Source organism: Epinephelus lanceolatus, chromosome 1 (genome assembly GCF_041903045.1).
Source record: "Epinephelus lanceolatus isolate andai-2023 chromosome 1, ASM4190304v1, whole genome shotgun sequence".
Classification (NCBI taxonomy): Eukaryota; Metazoa; Chordata; class Actinopteri; order Perciformes; family Serranidae; genus Epinephelus; species Epinephelus lanceolatus.
Window position 1 is genome coordinate 43,798,650 of NC_135734.1, and position 16,381 is coordinate 43,815,030.

The window sequence follows — 16,381 nt, forward strand, 5'->3', positions numbered from 1 at the left end:
ACTGTACCTAACAGGTATTGAGTTTTACCTTTTTTTATTTCTTCTTCTTCTGGGCACCTCGTCCTTTTCTTTGGAGTAATCGTTCCTGCAGAGGAGCACAGCACTTATTTAAATCATGAATGAAAGATGTATTTTGTTTCTTCAGCTTCCTGCTGGCAGAGGAGTTTTGTTTTTGATTCTGTGTTGTGTAATTTTTCTGGTTATATTGTATTGTGTTTTTTATTTATTGCAAATAAAGAATGTAAAGTGTTCTGAGACCCTTTCCATTTGTTACAACTGCACTTCATTTTGATTTAATTTGTATTTTGGTAACACCTGATCTGTGAATCCCCCCCCCCCCCCCCCAACTTACCTACAGTGTGTTCAATTTAAAAACTCAACATGTGTCATATGGAAAATTAGTCAGCTATTTTCATAATTGATTGCATCATTAACATTTTAAGCAAAAATACCAAATGTTCTCTGACATCAGCTCCTCAAACATGAAGATTTCCTGCTTTTCTGTCACATATGACAGTAAATTAAAAATCATCAGGGAACACTTAATCGCAAATAAAAGTCACAACAGGTGCAATGAAGAGACAAAAGCAAGACAACCCTAAAAAAGGGAATGGTTTTACATGTGTCCACAGACAGTTGCTCTCTCCTTATCCTTCCTGACCAATTCTTCTCTAGTTTGGTTTTCTGCTAGTGTCCTTGTCACTACTGGTAGCATGAGGCAGTACCTGCAGGTTGCACAGGTGGTCCAGCTCCTCCAGGATGATGCATCCATATGTGCGGTAGTAAGAAGGTTTGCTGTGTCTCCCAGCACAATCTCAAGAGCATGGAGGAGATACCAGGAGACCGCCCATTACACAAAGAGAGCTGGACAGGGCCGTAGAAGGGCATCAACCCAGCAGTTCACATCAACAACAACAAATTAACATTCATCATATAACAAAGAGGAACAGAACAGAAGGAGGTCTTTTTAAAATATAAAATATTATTAATAAAGGTGTTTGCTTCAGTAGAATTGTCCAATTTGTTTTCATTTTTTAAGCAGAAATGCCAAAAATCCACTGGTTCTGATCTTACATGAAAATATCTGTTGGTATTTTTAGTCCTCTGTGATTATAAATGTTTGGTTTTAGACTGTTGGTTAAAATTGAACACATCAGTGTGTTTATTTAGAACAATTTCCACTACCATCTGACATTTGAAAATCACGGAAAATCATCACAAGTTTAATCAATAATAAAAATAATCATTAGTCATGGCCATGGTTCTCCATTGGAAAATAGTGGACTGCCCCAAGTGACGAAGTTCAAGTATTTCGGGGTAAAATGGAGGGTGAGATGGATCAGCGGTTTCGTGCAGCGTCTGCAGTGATGCTGACACTGCCCCAGACTGTTGTGGTAAATAAGGAGCTGAGCCAGAAGGCGAAGCTCTCAATTTACTGGTCCATCTTCGTCCCAACCCTCACTTACGATCATGAGCTCTGGGTAGTGACTAAAATAATGAGATTGCGGACATAAGCAGCTGAAATGCGTTTCCTCCGTGTCTGGGCTCAGCCTCAGAGATAGGGTGAGGAGCTCTGACATCCGGAGGGAGTTCGGAGTAGAGTCACTGCTCCTTTGTGTTGAAAGGGGTCAGTTGAGGTGGGTCAGGCATCTGATCAGGATCCTCCTGGGCACCTCCCGTTAGAGGTGCTTCAGACATGTCCCACTGGCAGGAGGCCCCAGGGCAGACCTAGAACATGCTGGAGGGATTACATATTTCACCTGATCCCAGGAGATGCTGGGGAGAGGGGTGTCTAGGGTGCTTTGTTTGGCCTGGCAACCCGGCCTCAGATAAGCGGATAAAAATGGATGGATGGGTAAAGAGCTAATATTCCTGGGCTCCTGGCAACACTGAAATATGTTATTAACACAAACAGGTCTATTCTGCTAAAGTCTACGTACACAGTGTGCATTCAACAGCTTTATACTTTCTAAAGACTGAAAATAATAGATCAAGTAAGTCTAAAAATAAAAAAACAATGTTACTCACACAGGACTCAAACACCAGTGTCCTGTGTGAAAGTCCTGTGCTTGAGAATATCCTAGATTGGCTACTTCTGGCTCTAACTATGACCTCTTTGCCCAAATCCTAACCGCTTCTGACTTTGACATATCTGAGTGAGGAGTACTAGCCAGTCACACTGGGATCCATAATAATGCCTCGTAGAGACGGATGTGAATAGCTGAATAGCTGCAGTGTGATTATTCTCCCCTGGGTGCAAATAGACACTCTGTAAATTTAGACCCCAGCACAATTTGAGTTTCTAAGCTGACCCAAAAACACTTTTAAGCTCCACTCATGCATAACAATTTCACATTACCATTATACAGAAGAACATGGAGACAAACTCTGGTTTACACAGGCGACTTTTAATACAAAAAACTTCTGATGTAAAAAACAAAACAAAACAAAAAAAAAACATAAAAAATGACTTTTAAGTTAAAATGAGTTTGTTACAGAGTCACTTCCTACTGTACAACAGCAACTAAACACAAACAGCTCTCAGGGTAACAAACCAAACATTCAGTACAAAAAACTGTGTTGTTTTTTTTTTTACAAGACAAAGAGTCCACTGGAAGACGTGTAAGGCAGTCTGTCCATCTCGGTTTTTTAAAGTTCTTTAAAAGTCTTAGTGTCCACTTCAACAATGGTTTCTCCCATGATGCAAAGAGAACAAATAAGCAGCTACTGTAGAAAAACATGGTATAGAAAAAATCCTTAATGGCTCCTTTTAAGAAACAAATGTGTGGAGTTGTTGGAGTATTAGACTGTTGACAGAAAACTGTCAAAACCGTCGAGCTGGTGGTGCGTTCAAGAAAGCCGGGAACTGGGATCCAATCAGAGGCTTTTTATATTTTAGTCCAGCTCTTACTCAGAGCTGCGCACAGGAACAAAACAGGTAAATATTGACTCAAAGCTGTTTAAACCTGAGACTATTTGTTAGGTTAGAGGATGATCTCTCTGAGTTGAAAAGCACCTCCAGAAATATATCTATGTACATGACAGGTCTGTTCTGAGAGAGATTAAATTAAACTTCTGAAAACATGGCAGAGAAACTTTTCCTTTTTTAAAATCTGCTGTACACATGTTCAAAGGGGTTTTTACATTAGTGTTTTTTTCCCTTTAGTGGTTTATTACTAGTGTTTTTCTGACTTCTTTAGTACTAACAGGTCATGATTACAGTAGATAGTAAACGTTTCCACTACTCTAATATTTTACAGCAGCGCATTTCTGCTGTGTAAGCAGGCCACACTCTGCACACTACACAAGAGTTATTGTTCACTGGGCTTTAATCAGTGATACTTATATTTTTGAGGGGCATCATCTACAGAGCTTCTTAAGAGTGTTTCAGCGTGTGGTTTCCGATGAATAATGTGGACAGGGAACATAAAATTTGTTTCAGGAAGAAAACAGAAATTCACAGATTGGTAAATAGTGACTTTTTAGTGACCGATCCCGCCCTCAGTGACTTTAAAGGGCCGAGAAGGTGATGTCAGGTGGATGCTGAGTAACAAAAATACATACTAGAACTAAGAATGGTCTCTTCCACTAAAGTCAATACAAACCAGGACTATCACCTTTTAGAGAATCTCAATCGAAATAATTCAAACACAACTCGTGTAGCCTGGTTGATGTTTTGCTCCGTTCAATCTGGATGTCTTTGCTCTCTATGGTGTCGCATGTAAAATGATTTCACTGGAGCTGCAATGATTACTCAATTTCTGTCAATCAACAGAAAATAAATTGGCAATTATTTTCATAATTACAGAAGCCGAGAACAGCCGTGCTCACAAGTGAATTATTTTGTTATCTCAAAATAACAATGCTAAATTTCTCGTTTTCTGATAACAGGTTAATTTATGGCTTCCACAACCCTGCAGGGGAGAACTGGTGGTTTGAATTTATGAAATAAAGCCTCAATACAAACCAGTGACAAGGACTTTTAAGGTGGAAAAGAATCTATGAAGGTGGGTTTAACCATATCCAGTATTTATAAAGCTTCCACAATGCAGCAAAAGACCGATCTTTGATTTTACGTCATTTATACTGACTTTAAAAGAACCTCTCCCTGTCCAAGTAAATCATGATTTTTGCAACGCTACACCTGCCTGACATCAATTCTTTTCCAACCCACTGTCACTAAGGGAGCATCTGTGGTTGAGACGAACGCCACTTAAGAGCAGTGTCGCTGATTGGTTTCCAGTCAGGGACCGTTTTTTGCAGAAGTCTCTGCCAGCATTTTCTGTCTGCGTCTCTACTGTCACTATCAAATAAATGATTAAGTGCCCCAGAAAGAGAGATGAGTTTGTATTTTCAACATTCTTCCTGTAAGCAGTGGCTAAAATTCTTGGAGACAGTAATTTGACAGTTCTGGATCAGGCTGAGACATTCCCCTGATTTTATGACGATAACCCTGTGAGCTGCATGCAGAGTGTGGTTTCCTTCTTTTATCAGTTTAGCACCTGTTAGTATTACGGATGTGCGTGTTTCAGCCTCCCATTCTCTGGGTCGTAGAGTGGAAGTGTTTGGTTTCCTAAAACCTGCTACATGAAGAGCAGGAACGTTACTTGGATTAATCAGCTGGTGAAGTTAAGCCGGCTCTCGACATCCCATTAAAGCCTCCTCACCTTTGCCCCCCTCTGTACCTGCTGCTGCCTTGACCTGCAGGGTTGTGGTACCCCCCCAGCAGGCTAGGACCAGTGACGTCCCTTCCGGCCTGTCGGAAGCCCCACACCAGGGCAGCAGCACCTGCGGGGCCCAGACCCCCAGGCCAGACAGGTGTGGACCCCAGGAGGCCACTTCCCAGGGTAGTCAGTGGCGCCAGCATGGAGCTGTGGGAGAAAGGCTGGCTGGGGAATCGAGGCATGTGTGGGGACTGCAGGAGGCCAACGCCCCGCTGCTGCTGCAGGCTGTGAGGTGGTGGTTGTAGGTGGGACAGACTTGGCCGGAGCTGCTGGTTGTTCAGTTGCTGCAGGTGCTGTTGGGGCTGCTGGATCTGTTGTAGACGGGGCAGAGCAGGATTTTGGTTGAATTAGCTGGTTCGGATGGACCCCAAAATCTAACCTAAGTGTCAGTCTGGGCACTGAGCCTAGACCACAGTCTAAGGAAGTCCTGTTTCTATTGGCTGGTGCTACTTAACAGTTAACAAGTACTGCCTTGTGAGAAACTAGAACTACCATACTATCTCCTGCTTAGCTAGGTTGTTGGGTTTGTTCAAGGATTTACGCAACACAGGACAAGCGAAGATGACTACCTAAACCCCAGTGTCTCTAACCACTGGATATAATAGTGATTATTATTATCAGCAATATCTGTATGTGTTAAAAAGGCATCTCTCCTCCAAGAGATTATCTGACAGTTAAAGCACAGACGGAGGTATACCCTTTGTTTTTGGTATCCTTTCTGCTACATCAGGGGAGTCACACTCATTTTAGTTCATGGGCCACATTCAGCCCAATTAGATCTCAAGTGGGCTGAACCAGTAAAACCATTGCATAATAACCTGTAAGTACTTAAAACGTTTATCCATTTACAAAACAGCTGGACACATCTGATGAAAAATAAGATGAAAAAATGTCTCAGTTTTTCCACATTCAGTCAGCCACTGTCATTACATGTGCATTTTTCAGTACATTTCCATTCCTGTGTGGTAGTGCTGGCATTACAATACCGACTTAAAGTGGAAGCTTTTGGGGAAGCAGGTTAAGTTATCCCCTGCCTTACAAACCAATTACAAATCTTAAGTTTTGGCAGCGCTTTAGCAACAGGGTACACAATGTTCAGTATGTTTGAACAGTATTTCAGGTTCTCACTTTGCCCAATTTCAGGTTCTCACTTGTATTTAACGTTTCTACAACTATACAATGTTCACGTTTTAATGTTCAAAAAACACTTAATTTTCCTCAAACTGTCTGTGCTGGAACTCCTGCAATCACTGAGACGTTCCGCTTTAGCACCTGTCTCTTTAAGACCCCTCTCCAAAGTCTGCTCTAATTGGTTAGCGTTCTTGGGTCTTGCGTATCTGCAGCGTTATTGCAGCTGAGGAATGACTGCAATGGAGAATAGAGGCTCTTTCTATCACCAATAAAAGCTTATAAACACAACCAGACACGTACAAGCAGGAATCTGTTCCCAAATCTCGGAGAAATTAAAATTAGCAACCAAGATGACATGTTTTCCTGACGCTAGCATGCAGCTACATGTAGCAATGTAGGCTCAGTAATGTAAACACTTGCAGATGACCGTATGCTCTACACCCCTGTGTGAGACCCTCTGTTGTTGGGCAATAATAGGCATTTCTAACATTTTACAGAACTGTAAAATACAAGTGGCCTTCCACAAGTGTCACTGAAGAAGCCTTAGATGAGAGGATGGGAGGGATTAAAATAAACGAGGTATTTCTCTTTCAGTAGACCAAGTGATCTACTTAGATTTATTGAGCAAAATAAAGCATGTACAAAATCCCATACAGAGTAAAAATAATATGATTGCCATTGCTTGATTTAAAGGTTCCTTGCTAAGTCTCTTAACGCACTTCTTACTTTTCCTCCGTGTTACTTCTCATTTTATACAGTAGAGCTGACGGGGTTAGGGGGAGTCAGAGCCAGCTGACAGGAAGGGTGTATTATATCACTCATTCTTGAGAAGTGGGACCAAACCTTACTGCTTTGGGGTTTTGATATTTACTCTTCAGTTAGGATGGGTACCAACCCCAGTGATTACATTTTTTTGAATGGCACACATAATGAATATCAGACGCAAGATGTGATGGAGTTCATGTTTCATGGAGCTGACAAAATGTCAGTCGTAGCAGTCGTAGTGAGGAGCCATTTTATTTTTCAAAGTTGCTGAGAGTTCTCTTAATGCTAATCAAAACACTCATTTTTAAAACATAATTCTTATTTAGTTTTAAATTAGAAAGGCTACAGAGTTGACCTGTTATGGTTGAGACACACCCTATAGCAATATTATTTAACTAATTTATCAAAAAATAGAAATCTCAACAGTACGTGAGCAGCATTCCTGCCTTTCCGGAAACCAGGAAACAAGACAGGAGTCCTTGTGATATAGCTAACCCCTTTTATACCTAATTAAATGCTGTTTCTGTAAAATCTGACAGCTGACAAAAAACTGGGACAAATCCTGAAAGGCTACCATTTCTAAAAAATATAGCAGTCCATTTTTACACTGAAGTTATTGATACGTACTGTTAATATTAGATTTTGAAGGCTTTTCACACATTTTTTAATTGTTTTAAGTTTACATTTTTGTTTGGGAGAAGACTGTTTTCTGACACAGGGCAAGTTTAGACATTAAAAAAATGAAAGCAGATCAAAACATATTAAAGTATATTAAAGAATATTTTTTCATAAATATAAATTCTGTAAAAAATAATGTTTTATTCCAGAAATAATGTGTTAATAAGTTATAATTTTGAGGTTTTTTTTTTTTTTTTTGGTAGAACATGATTTGTCCCAATTCTAAAGAAAGTGTGATACGTGGTTAAAAATACTGAATGAATGAATACAGTTTGTTCTATAAATGGTTAATACTGAATACCAAGCTCCTCTTTGGTTACACAGAGTATACATGCACGATTTACATATTTAGAGTGCGGTTACACGTTTTTGAGCAAAGCAAAGATTAGAGCACTGGTTCCCAACCTGGGAGTGCTGGCCCCGAATATGGGTCACGAGGTCTTCTTGATTTTACGCAGTGTAAGAAATCATTTTAAAAAAATACACAGTAAGTCTACTTAGGAAACTAAATGAAAGTATTTTTTAAGTTCAGTATTCAATATAAACTTAAACATATCTCACAGGATGAGGGCACAGTGAAGACCTGAACACGAGCTACATTCACAGAGCTTCACTCTCCGCTAAACAGCCTCATCACGCATTAGAAAAGTACGTGGTTAAAACAATCAAAGTGCTAACAGAACAATGGCCACGTGTCAGTGAGAAGAAAACACTGCATCTGTCAAAACAGAAGCCTATTTAAAAAAAATACATAATACAGTGGAGAATTGTATAAAAACTTCCTAAAATTAAAAGGAAAATCATCTCTGGTACAGTATCAACAGGAAATAATCTGTTAAACATTCATCCAATCGCTTGTTTTACACATCCTGCAGTTATGTGTTCACTCTTTAGGTTATTGGTACAGTTTATCAGTTCTTCTGTACTGTTATCGTTACACAGTGAATATAATTTAAATATCCTTTAAATATGTCACTTAGTCAGAGGTCGTTAGTTTAGTCAGTGATTTAAAAGGTTGGAAACCAGTAGAGTAGAGCATGGTTTTTCAGTCTCTTTGGCGTGGTTTCTTTGTTGCTGGCTTGTGAAGGGAGCGCTCACAGAATTCACTATAGGCGTGGGCCCTCTTCTATCACCCCCCTCTGCATTCTGCCCTGTGGCACCTCCCTCAGAGGTGGGATCCAGGCGATTGGTGGAACGGTTCATTGGTGAGGGACCCTTTGTGGAGGTGCAACAAGGATACAGATGCTGGTTCCATCCTGGGACTGGACCTCGCACCAAGGGCCTTCATGGTGGTTGTAACAGGTGACTTTACAGGCCACCCTCTTTGCACTTTTTCCATGTGCCGGTGCCATGCCAGTGTAGACAACAGTACTGTTCGCTTTGAGGTGCAAATACTGTTTGCCAGGCTTGAGAAATGGCATGTGGTGTGGTACCCAACCTGGTCTGGCGTAAGTTATAGTCTTCCAGACTCTGGGATGCTTAAGTTGTTCATAGCTAAATTTTTGACCACTGTGGCTGAACAGCTGCAAACGTAGACTTGTTGTCTTGGTGGGACCTTGCTCAGCAGGGGCAGGGGAGCTCTTAAGGATGTTGGATGGCGACTCCGTCCTGCCTTGTATATGAGCGCAGTCCCCTGTATTTCCAGGTTGCTTTCTTTCCCTTTGTATTCCCTCTGTGTCGGTGGAACATAGGTGTGGAAAGTCCACTTCCATCTGGGAACAGGTGGAACAAGATGTGTGGGAGCTGTGATGGTCTGGCCTGTCTTCCTCCTGGGTAATGGTCTAGGGGTAAGGCAGCACATTAGTGATCTGTGTAAACCAATCTCATGTTCTACTGTTTTGAAATCACATAGCATCCGTGTTTTCCCTCAGCAGAGTAGTAGAGTTTTCTCCCATCACCATCTGTCTGGGTCTATTGTTCTTGGTCTTTCGCTTTTCGTTCTCGGACACTTCGCTCAAGTGGCTTTAACATTTCTTTGCTCCGAGTCCTGCTTGAGGTCTGGTAATGATTTGGGTAGGATGTGTGGTGAGGGGAGGTAACTTTCCACTAGGGGATAGTTTGTCCCTCGGGGTGGACTCCCTCCCCGACAAAAACATTCACCCGTAACACCAAATAGAGAGAATTACAAATATCCTGGTAGTAATCAGTCTCCCACCAGGAGTTTGGGAGCGTATAACGGCTTTCTTCTGGTTCTACGCAGCTGTGTCGGGGGTTTCATTTAGGGTGGTGTTTAACGTGGTGAGCTCTAGAGTGGTGGGAGACTGATGTGCCAGTTCCCATTAATGGGCATCCTTCCGGGTCATCCAGGGTCTAACTGAAACTAGAAGTGTCTCTCTGTGGATAGAGGGATTAAACATGCACACCGTGGATTCTGTGATGTTGGGTTTCTTGGTGCTCCCCACTGACCAGGTACTGGTTGAAATATTTTCTCCCTTTTGGGGTCTACCGGGCGTTGCAATGATAAATCTCTAGGTTTAATCCTGGTCCTTAAAGGGAAAATTCGGTTTATTTCAACCCGTCTCCTATCATCCTAAAATTGTTTCAAGTGACTGGTGACATAAAAATAATAGTTAGCATGTTAGCCGTTAGCCTAGATACAGCCGGGTCACATAGTAGCGTCAGACCTGTTAAAATGTAAGTAAACGGGCATACTTCAAGTGCAAAGTTAGTCCACTAAACAAGCTTTTTTTCCCACAAAGACCGCCTCATATCGTTAGGATAAATGTCAGAGAACATATAGAAAACAATATGTAAACATGTTGTCTACCTTACCGGTGTGCTGCCATGTTTGTTTACCATTTAGCTCTGCTTTCCAAAGCGCGGCCGAAACATTGCAAGAACAAGCAGCGATCTCATACTGTGCCTGAAATCTCGCAAGCTCTAGATAAAGCCCAGCTGGATACTACTCCAGGTGGAGGTGTCTCGTCCTCGGTCACATCCAGACCTTGAAAATAAGGCTGCAACCGGTCCCATTCCTTGCAACAGAGGCATTCCTCTTCTGTGGGCACTGGGGCACAGCATTCACAGGTACACCACCAATCTCCAGAGCTACGCAGCCTTGCAGCAGCCATTCCTCCTCTCTCGTCCTCTACCTGTTGCACCTCTCTCTTTCTCCTCCTCCGTTCTTCAATTTCATGAAGCTCTTCGTCAGTGTATTCTGGCTCAAATAAATAAGGGCGGCCATCAAACAAACAGCAAAATCAAATTCCTCCTCCACAAAGTCGAAGTCTGGCAAAAAAGTCAGCCATTATTCTATAAATCTTTGGTAAAATAAATGAATGAACTTTTCAGGCTACTGTCCGGTTCTGCCTTCCAGCTGTTGCTGCTTGTTCTCGCGAGATTTCAGGCACAGTATGAGATCGCTGTTTGTTCTCGCGATATTTCGGCCATGCTTTGGAAAGCAGAGCTAGATGGTAAACAAACATGGCAGCACACCGGTAAGGTAAGACAACACATTTACATGTCGTTTTCTATATGTTCTCTGACATTTATCCTAACGATATGAGGCGGTCTTTGTGGAAAAAAAGCTTGTTTAGTGGACTAACTTTGCACTTGAAGTATGCCTGTTCACTTACATTTTAATAGGTCTGACGCTACTATGCGCCCCGGCTGTATCTAGGCTAACGGCTAACATGCTAACTATTATTTTTATGTCACTAGTCACTTGAAACAAATTTAGGATGATAGGAGACAGGTTGAAATAAACCGAAATTTCCCTTTAAACGTGAATTTGCAAAAACTTATAAACTAGTCGGCACCAATGAAAGACACTGCTGCTAGCTAGCTAACACACCACACAGTCCTTTCACTTAACTCCACACTGCTTGGAGACTCCAAAGCACTAAAGTTTGTTGATCTGGTGGGAGCAGTCTGGGATCAGATCCCCCACCCTGGGTTTACGCAGGCTGAACTGGAGCATCTACAGCCACTAAAGTTCCGTTTTCGTAAATTATGACAGCTACAGCAGCTCGGAAAAAACAATAGTGGTAGTTGCAGGGAAATATTGCCAACTTTCAACCAGCTCTGTCATTGCATGGTGGGCAGTATGTGCACATGAATGGTGTCTGGCTTCACCACATACTGCAGCGCTGCAAGCTCCCTGCTCTGGCAGATGAGCTGGGACACAGAGCTGGTTGAAAATCAGTAAAGCTCCTTTTAACAGATAGCAACGTGAATTCAGCCATGAATAATGAGTGTTAATCTTGGCACTGCTTATAAGTCTCGGTCACAGTTCAATATTAGACTGTGTCTCTAACACATAGTGATATTATCGATAATTTCTGCTGTTATTGTTGTTATCGTATCTGGTGGTTAGAGACACTGGAGTTAAATTATTCATTCTTTCTCTCTCGCCTCGTTGTGCTGCTGCACTCCATAAATCCTTGAACAACCCTGTCAGCCTAGCAGCTTGTCAGGAGGTAGCGAAGAAGTCTTAGTAACTCGCTGAGTACTTGTGAATGGTTATACAGCGTTACATTTTGGAGTCCATCTGACCCAGCTCACAGTTGCCCTTCTGGGTTGCTGAAATAATGATACTCCCTTACCTTTGTGCCACTAGTAGTGCTGTTGTCAGGTGGTGCTCCCTCTCTTATTGGCTTCTCCTGGCCTGAGTGTGTGTCTCTACAGGAAGAAAACAGGAAGAAGTTCAGCAGCAACATACAGGCAAACTGCAGGAGAGAAATCATGAAGACAGTGTGTTTTCAAAACAGCAACACACAATGAAGCTGTTAAACTGTAGTAGGAGTATTAACACAATATACAAACGTTATTTACTGACACTGAATATATCTGCTCAGATTTATTCAGTATTCCTGATTTAAATCATAATTTGCCAAATTAAGACTGTTTTTTATTTAGACAAAGTTCTGGTATGAGAACTCATTGTATTGTATCGACTTTAGAGTTAAATCATTTTAAACAATATCCAGTTCTAGTCAGTAAAGCTTGCTTGGGGGGGCTGAACAGCTCAGTGTCTCTGTGTCTCTGTAGCAAGTTCACCAGTTTAGATGTTATAGATTCCACTGTATTACAAAATGAGCTGTAGACAAAGGGCAGTAATCAGTTACTAACCCCAATCTGTCACTCTCTGCAGGACAAACGGTGGTACTGCAGGAGGCTGCAGCATGTGCAGCTACTCTGGGAAGTAAAGGTTCTTCTTGTTGGTCTGCGTTCTCTCTCCCGTTACTGGTTGAGTCTGTCTGGGTACTCGGTCCTGTCATTGCAGCTGTGCTTTGATTAGGCAAAGGGGTGGATGTGTGACTTTTACTTGGACCCCGCTTTTCTCCCAGTAACCCCTCCACTCTTACTGGAGTACCAGCTCTCTGATCTCCAGCCTCTCCTCCTCCTCCTCCTCCTCCTCCTTGACTTTCTCCACTCCTCCATCCACCTGTGGGAGTCTCTGCTCTGCCCTCCCTCCTCTCCTCCACTGGCTCCTGCTGTAACCTTGAGTGGATTAAATCCAGAGTGGCTGCCACTGCTTTCCTGTCACGAGGGACCTCCACCGACTTGGCTGGACCTCCTTGAGCTAAAAGAGGGGTGCTGGTGGTTTGACTGCCTCCTGTAGGAACGAGATTGGGGACGAAGCTTTGGAAGGAGTTGATGCTCAACTCCGCCTGAGAGTCCAACTGCTGCTGCAGCTGTGCCTGACGCTCAGCCCGTAACTGTGTGATGGCCAGTCGGAGAACCTCCAAGTCTGAGTCTGAGTGGGGCATGACACCTTCCTTACAGGAGGCGTCCGGGACGAGCTGGTCAGACAGATGGGGGAGAGTGGGGAGGATGGAGCCGGACTGCTGGAGAAGATGTTGGGGCTGGTCATGGGAGGAGAGAGGATGGATGTGGTCTGGGAAGATAGAAGGAGAGCGTTCAGAGCCTGACACAGAGTCACTATGACTCAGCTGCCGCCCGAGACCTGAGGACAGAAGAGAACACTGAGTAGAAAACAAAGTAGAATAAGAACACACTACTGGATAAGTGAGAAAAAAACTTCACATGGAGCTGCTGATGCTCAGGAGATAGAGCTGGTCGTCCACTAATTACAAGTTGGGTGGTTCAATCCCCGGCTCCTTCAGTCTGCATGTTGAAGAATCATTGGGCAAGATACTGAACCCCAAATTGCTTTTGATGCCTGAGTAGCAGGTGGTACCATGTAGCCTCGGCCACTCGTGGTGTAAAAGCACTTTGAATGGTCAAAAGACTAGAAAAGCGCTACACAAGTGCAGTCCATTTACCATTTGTAATTTAATATAATTATTATTATATAAAACTATTTTAGTCAGTTTTTTAAAGTCCAGATGAAACATTCTGTGAGTATTTCGCTTCGGTATCGTAACAAATTTCCAAATGAAACAGCATAGGTAGGTGGGATACAATGTTGGGGGGAATGTGATGTGATTGTTGAAAAGTGGCCATATGATAATGGTCGTAACAGTGAAACCCCAATCATGTAATACCAACAGGACGGTAGGTAGTATCTGTCAGGGAGAAAAAGACAAAGGGCATTGTTATAAAAATTATGATCACATTGTTTAAGCATGCCATTGTGTTGTGCAAGTCTGGAGGATCGTTACGTTTCATTCTATAGCAACTGCAACATCAGCAGGCAGTTAAGGATAAGGGAAGTCCGTCACTATATCTATAAGAGGAAATGAGACAAACAGAGGGTCGGAGACAGGTCGGGGACAGTGTCATCTGGAGGACAGTGTGACATGACGTCACACTAACGGAAAACCATTGTTATCTATGTCTATATCTATCTAAATCTGTACTTGATAGATTAGGGGAACTGAAACACCCGAACTCCAATGCCCAATTGTACTGTATAAAAGCTTGCAGTAGATGCTCCTCAGGGAGCCTTTTCTCTGTAACCTCATCTTGTGTGTTGCACTGTGAAACGCTCCTCTTTTACAAGATAATAAATTCTGTTAAATTTTGATATTTTGGCTCCTGTCTCTATTTGCTTTAAAGGTCATTACAAACAAATTCTTATGACAGGCATCATATGCTCCACGTAGTTGCTGAAGCAGTCCACTGTGAAATGTTGTATGCATAATCTGGAGATGTCACAGTTACCACTTTCCTCAAGTGACTCAATTCAAGCCAGTGGGTCTGTAACCACAGTATTTCGGGAGAAACTGAGACACACCAAAGCAGCAAGTAAGCTACATGTATGTGTGCCTGAAGTTGCAGAAAAATTTATGGGTGGATGTTATGATATTATTGGCTGAAACTAGTTGGTACTAGCTTATGTAAACACAAATCATATTTTGTTTTACAGGAAGAAAGCATGATTGGATTCTGATGTGAGAACACAAAGAAATTGAATTTTTGTATTTTTTTGGCATTTAAGAAAGAAATTGCATGACATAACTAGGTATGTTAAAAAGGTCCATCTCAATTTTAAGCAAATATGCCAAACATTTGCTGGTATCTTGCTTCAGAAATGTGGGAGTTTTGTGCTTTTCATGGTCATACATGATACAAAATGAAGAGCTTTGGGTTTCTGAACTGTTGGTTGAGTAAAACATACCATTTGAAGATGTCCCCTTGAGCTCTGGGAGATTACACAAGACTTTTCCCCTCAATTTTCTATTCTATATTTCATTGACAAACTGATTAATAGATGGGGCGTTGGTGGCTTAGTGGCAGAGCAGGCGCTCCATATACAAGGCTGTTGCAGCAGCAGCCGGGGTTCGAATCCAGCCTGTGGCCCTTTGCTGCATGTCATCCCCCCTCTCTCTCTCTCCCCCTTTCACGCTTACCTGTCCTGTTCATTAAAGGCACAATGGCCAAAAAAAAATATCTTAAAAAAATTAAAATTAAATAAAAAATAAAAGATTAATAGAGACAACAATGGGCAAATTTTTTGATAATGAAAATAATCCCTAGCACAAACGCTGATAAATTGCCTCAAGTGATGTCACTGGAGTTGGCGTCAGTTTGGGTTAATGACTACAAGTCTGAATCTGAAATTTAAAAAAAAATCTGGGGTAATGGAGTTAGAGGGTAGCGAGCTTACCAGACCTTTGTAACCTGCTGCTCCTCTCTGCTTGAGGCTACATTAACTGCCATATGCATAACATGGCTGAATATCTGAATTAAGTCAAGTGCCATTGTGGGTAATGTAGGCACCAGGTTTTGCCAAAAAAGAACAATGCATGAAATAAAAAAAGACGACATCTCTGGTTCTGCTGCACCAATTTTGATCGTTTTTTTTTTTATAAAAACTGTACATTGCAAGTTTGACAATGATAAAGAAGTTCAATGCAAAATCGGTACTCTGAAGATCTCAGGCATTTATACTGAGAATAATGTTCAAGTCTACTAAGATGGCTGTGCTTGTTGAATGTTTCACATATTTCACAGACACCATAACTGACCTTTGGGAGCCAGCATGTCACCTGTGATTGGCTGCCTGTCCTTGATGTCATGGCAACCAACCAGCCTGGTGAAGTTGTGCAGAATTTCTTCACTAGTGGCCACGATGATGCCGTTGGAGTAGGCAGGGAACATCTCAAAATTATGCTCTGAGTGAAAAAGACAAGTAACATCAGTGCTACAGGTAAATTATATTTTCAAATCTCAGCAGCTCATCTGGTTATCACTGCGAACATGTACGTACCGGTCAGGAAGATTGTGTGCCGGTACTGCGTGTATCGGGCCTGGAGCTCCATCAGACAGTTCAGGTCAGGTGACTGATGGCTCATGTCACAGTCATGATATGGGAGGAACTCGACAATCTGTCGCTTCTGATAGGTTGACAGCACCTCCAGCAGGTTGGCTGCATCTCTCCTGAACCTGACGACCAAACCAACACGATAGAAGACTTTTTTTTTTACTGTCTGTGCTTCAAAACAGTCTCAGCCATAAGTCAGGGTCCATCTGATCTGGATTCCAGCTACAGGATGTAGTGGAGAGCATTTTAACTGTGCTTCTGTTTCTGGCTTGGTGATTTGGTCTATAGTTATATAAATATAAATATGTGCTTATTGAAAAAATAAAAACACCAACATGCTGCCATGATGGCAATGATGAGGCTTCTGAAAGTAACAATATTATGCCATGCCTAGACATGTAGTGACTAAAGC

The 16,381-nt window shown here is 42.1% G+C and overlaps 1 protein-coding gene across 4 annotated transcripts in view; it reads right to left on the bottom strand.

Moving 5' to 3' along the window:
- Window positions 1–3,096: 3,096 nt before the first annotated feature.
- Window positions 3,097–16,381, bottom strand: part of tasora (transcription activation suppressor a) — a 47,141-nt gene continuing 33,856 nt past the window's right edge. For 2 of the 4 annotated variants that reach the window (XM_033626191.2, XM_033626189.2), the window contains 5 exons: window positions 15,916–16,091; window positions 15,674–15,820; window positions 12,369–13,206; window positions 11,843–11,918; window positions 6,438–9,079 (listed from right to left, as the gene is read on the bottom strand). In XM_033626191.2, coding sequence (XP_033482082.1) covers window positions 8,498–9,079; window positions 11,843–11,918; window positions 12,369–13,206; window positions 15,674–15,820; window positions 15,916–16,091 — 1,819 coding nt within the window. In that variant the 3' untranslated portion in view covers window positions 6,438–8,497. Of the gene's footprint in view, window positions 5,036–6,437; window positions 9,080–11,842; window positions 11,919–12,368; window positions 13,207–15,673; window positions 15,821–15,915; window positions 16,092–16,381 lie in introns of those variants that run through there. The other 2 variants (XM_033626192.2, XM_033626190.2) reach the window with 2 other exon arrangements.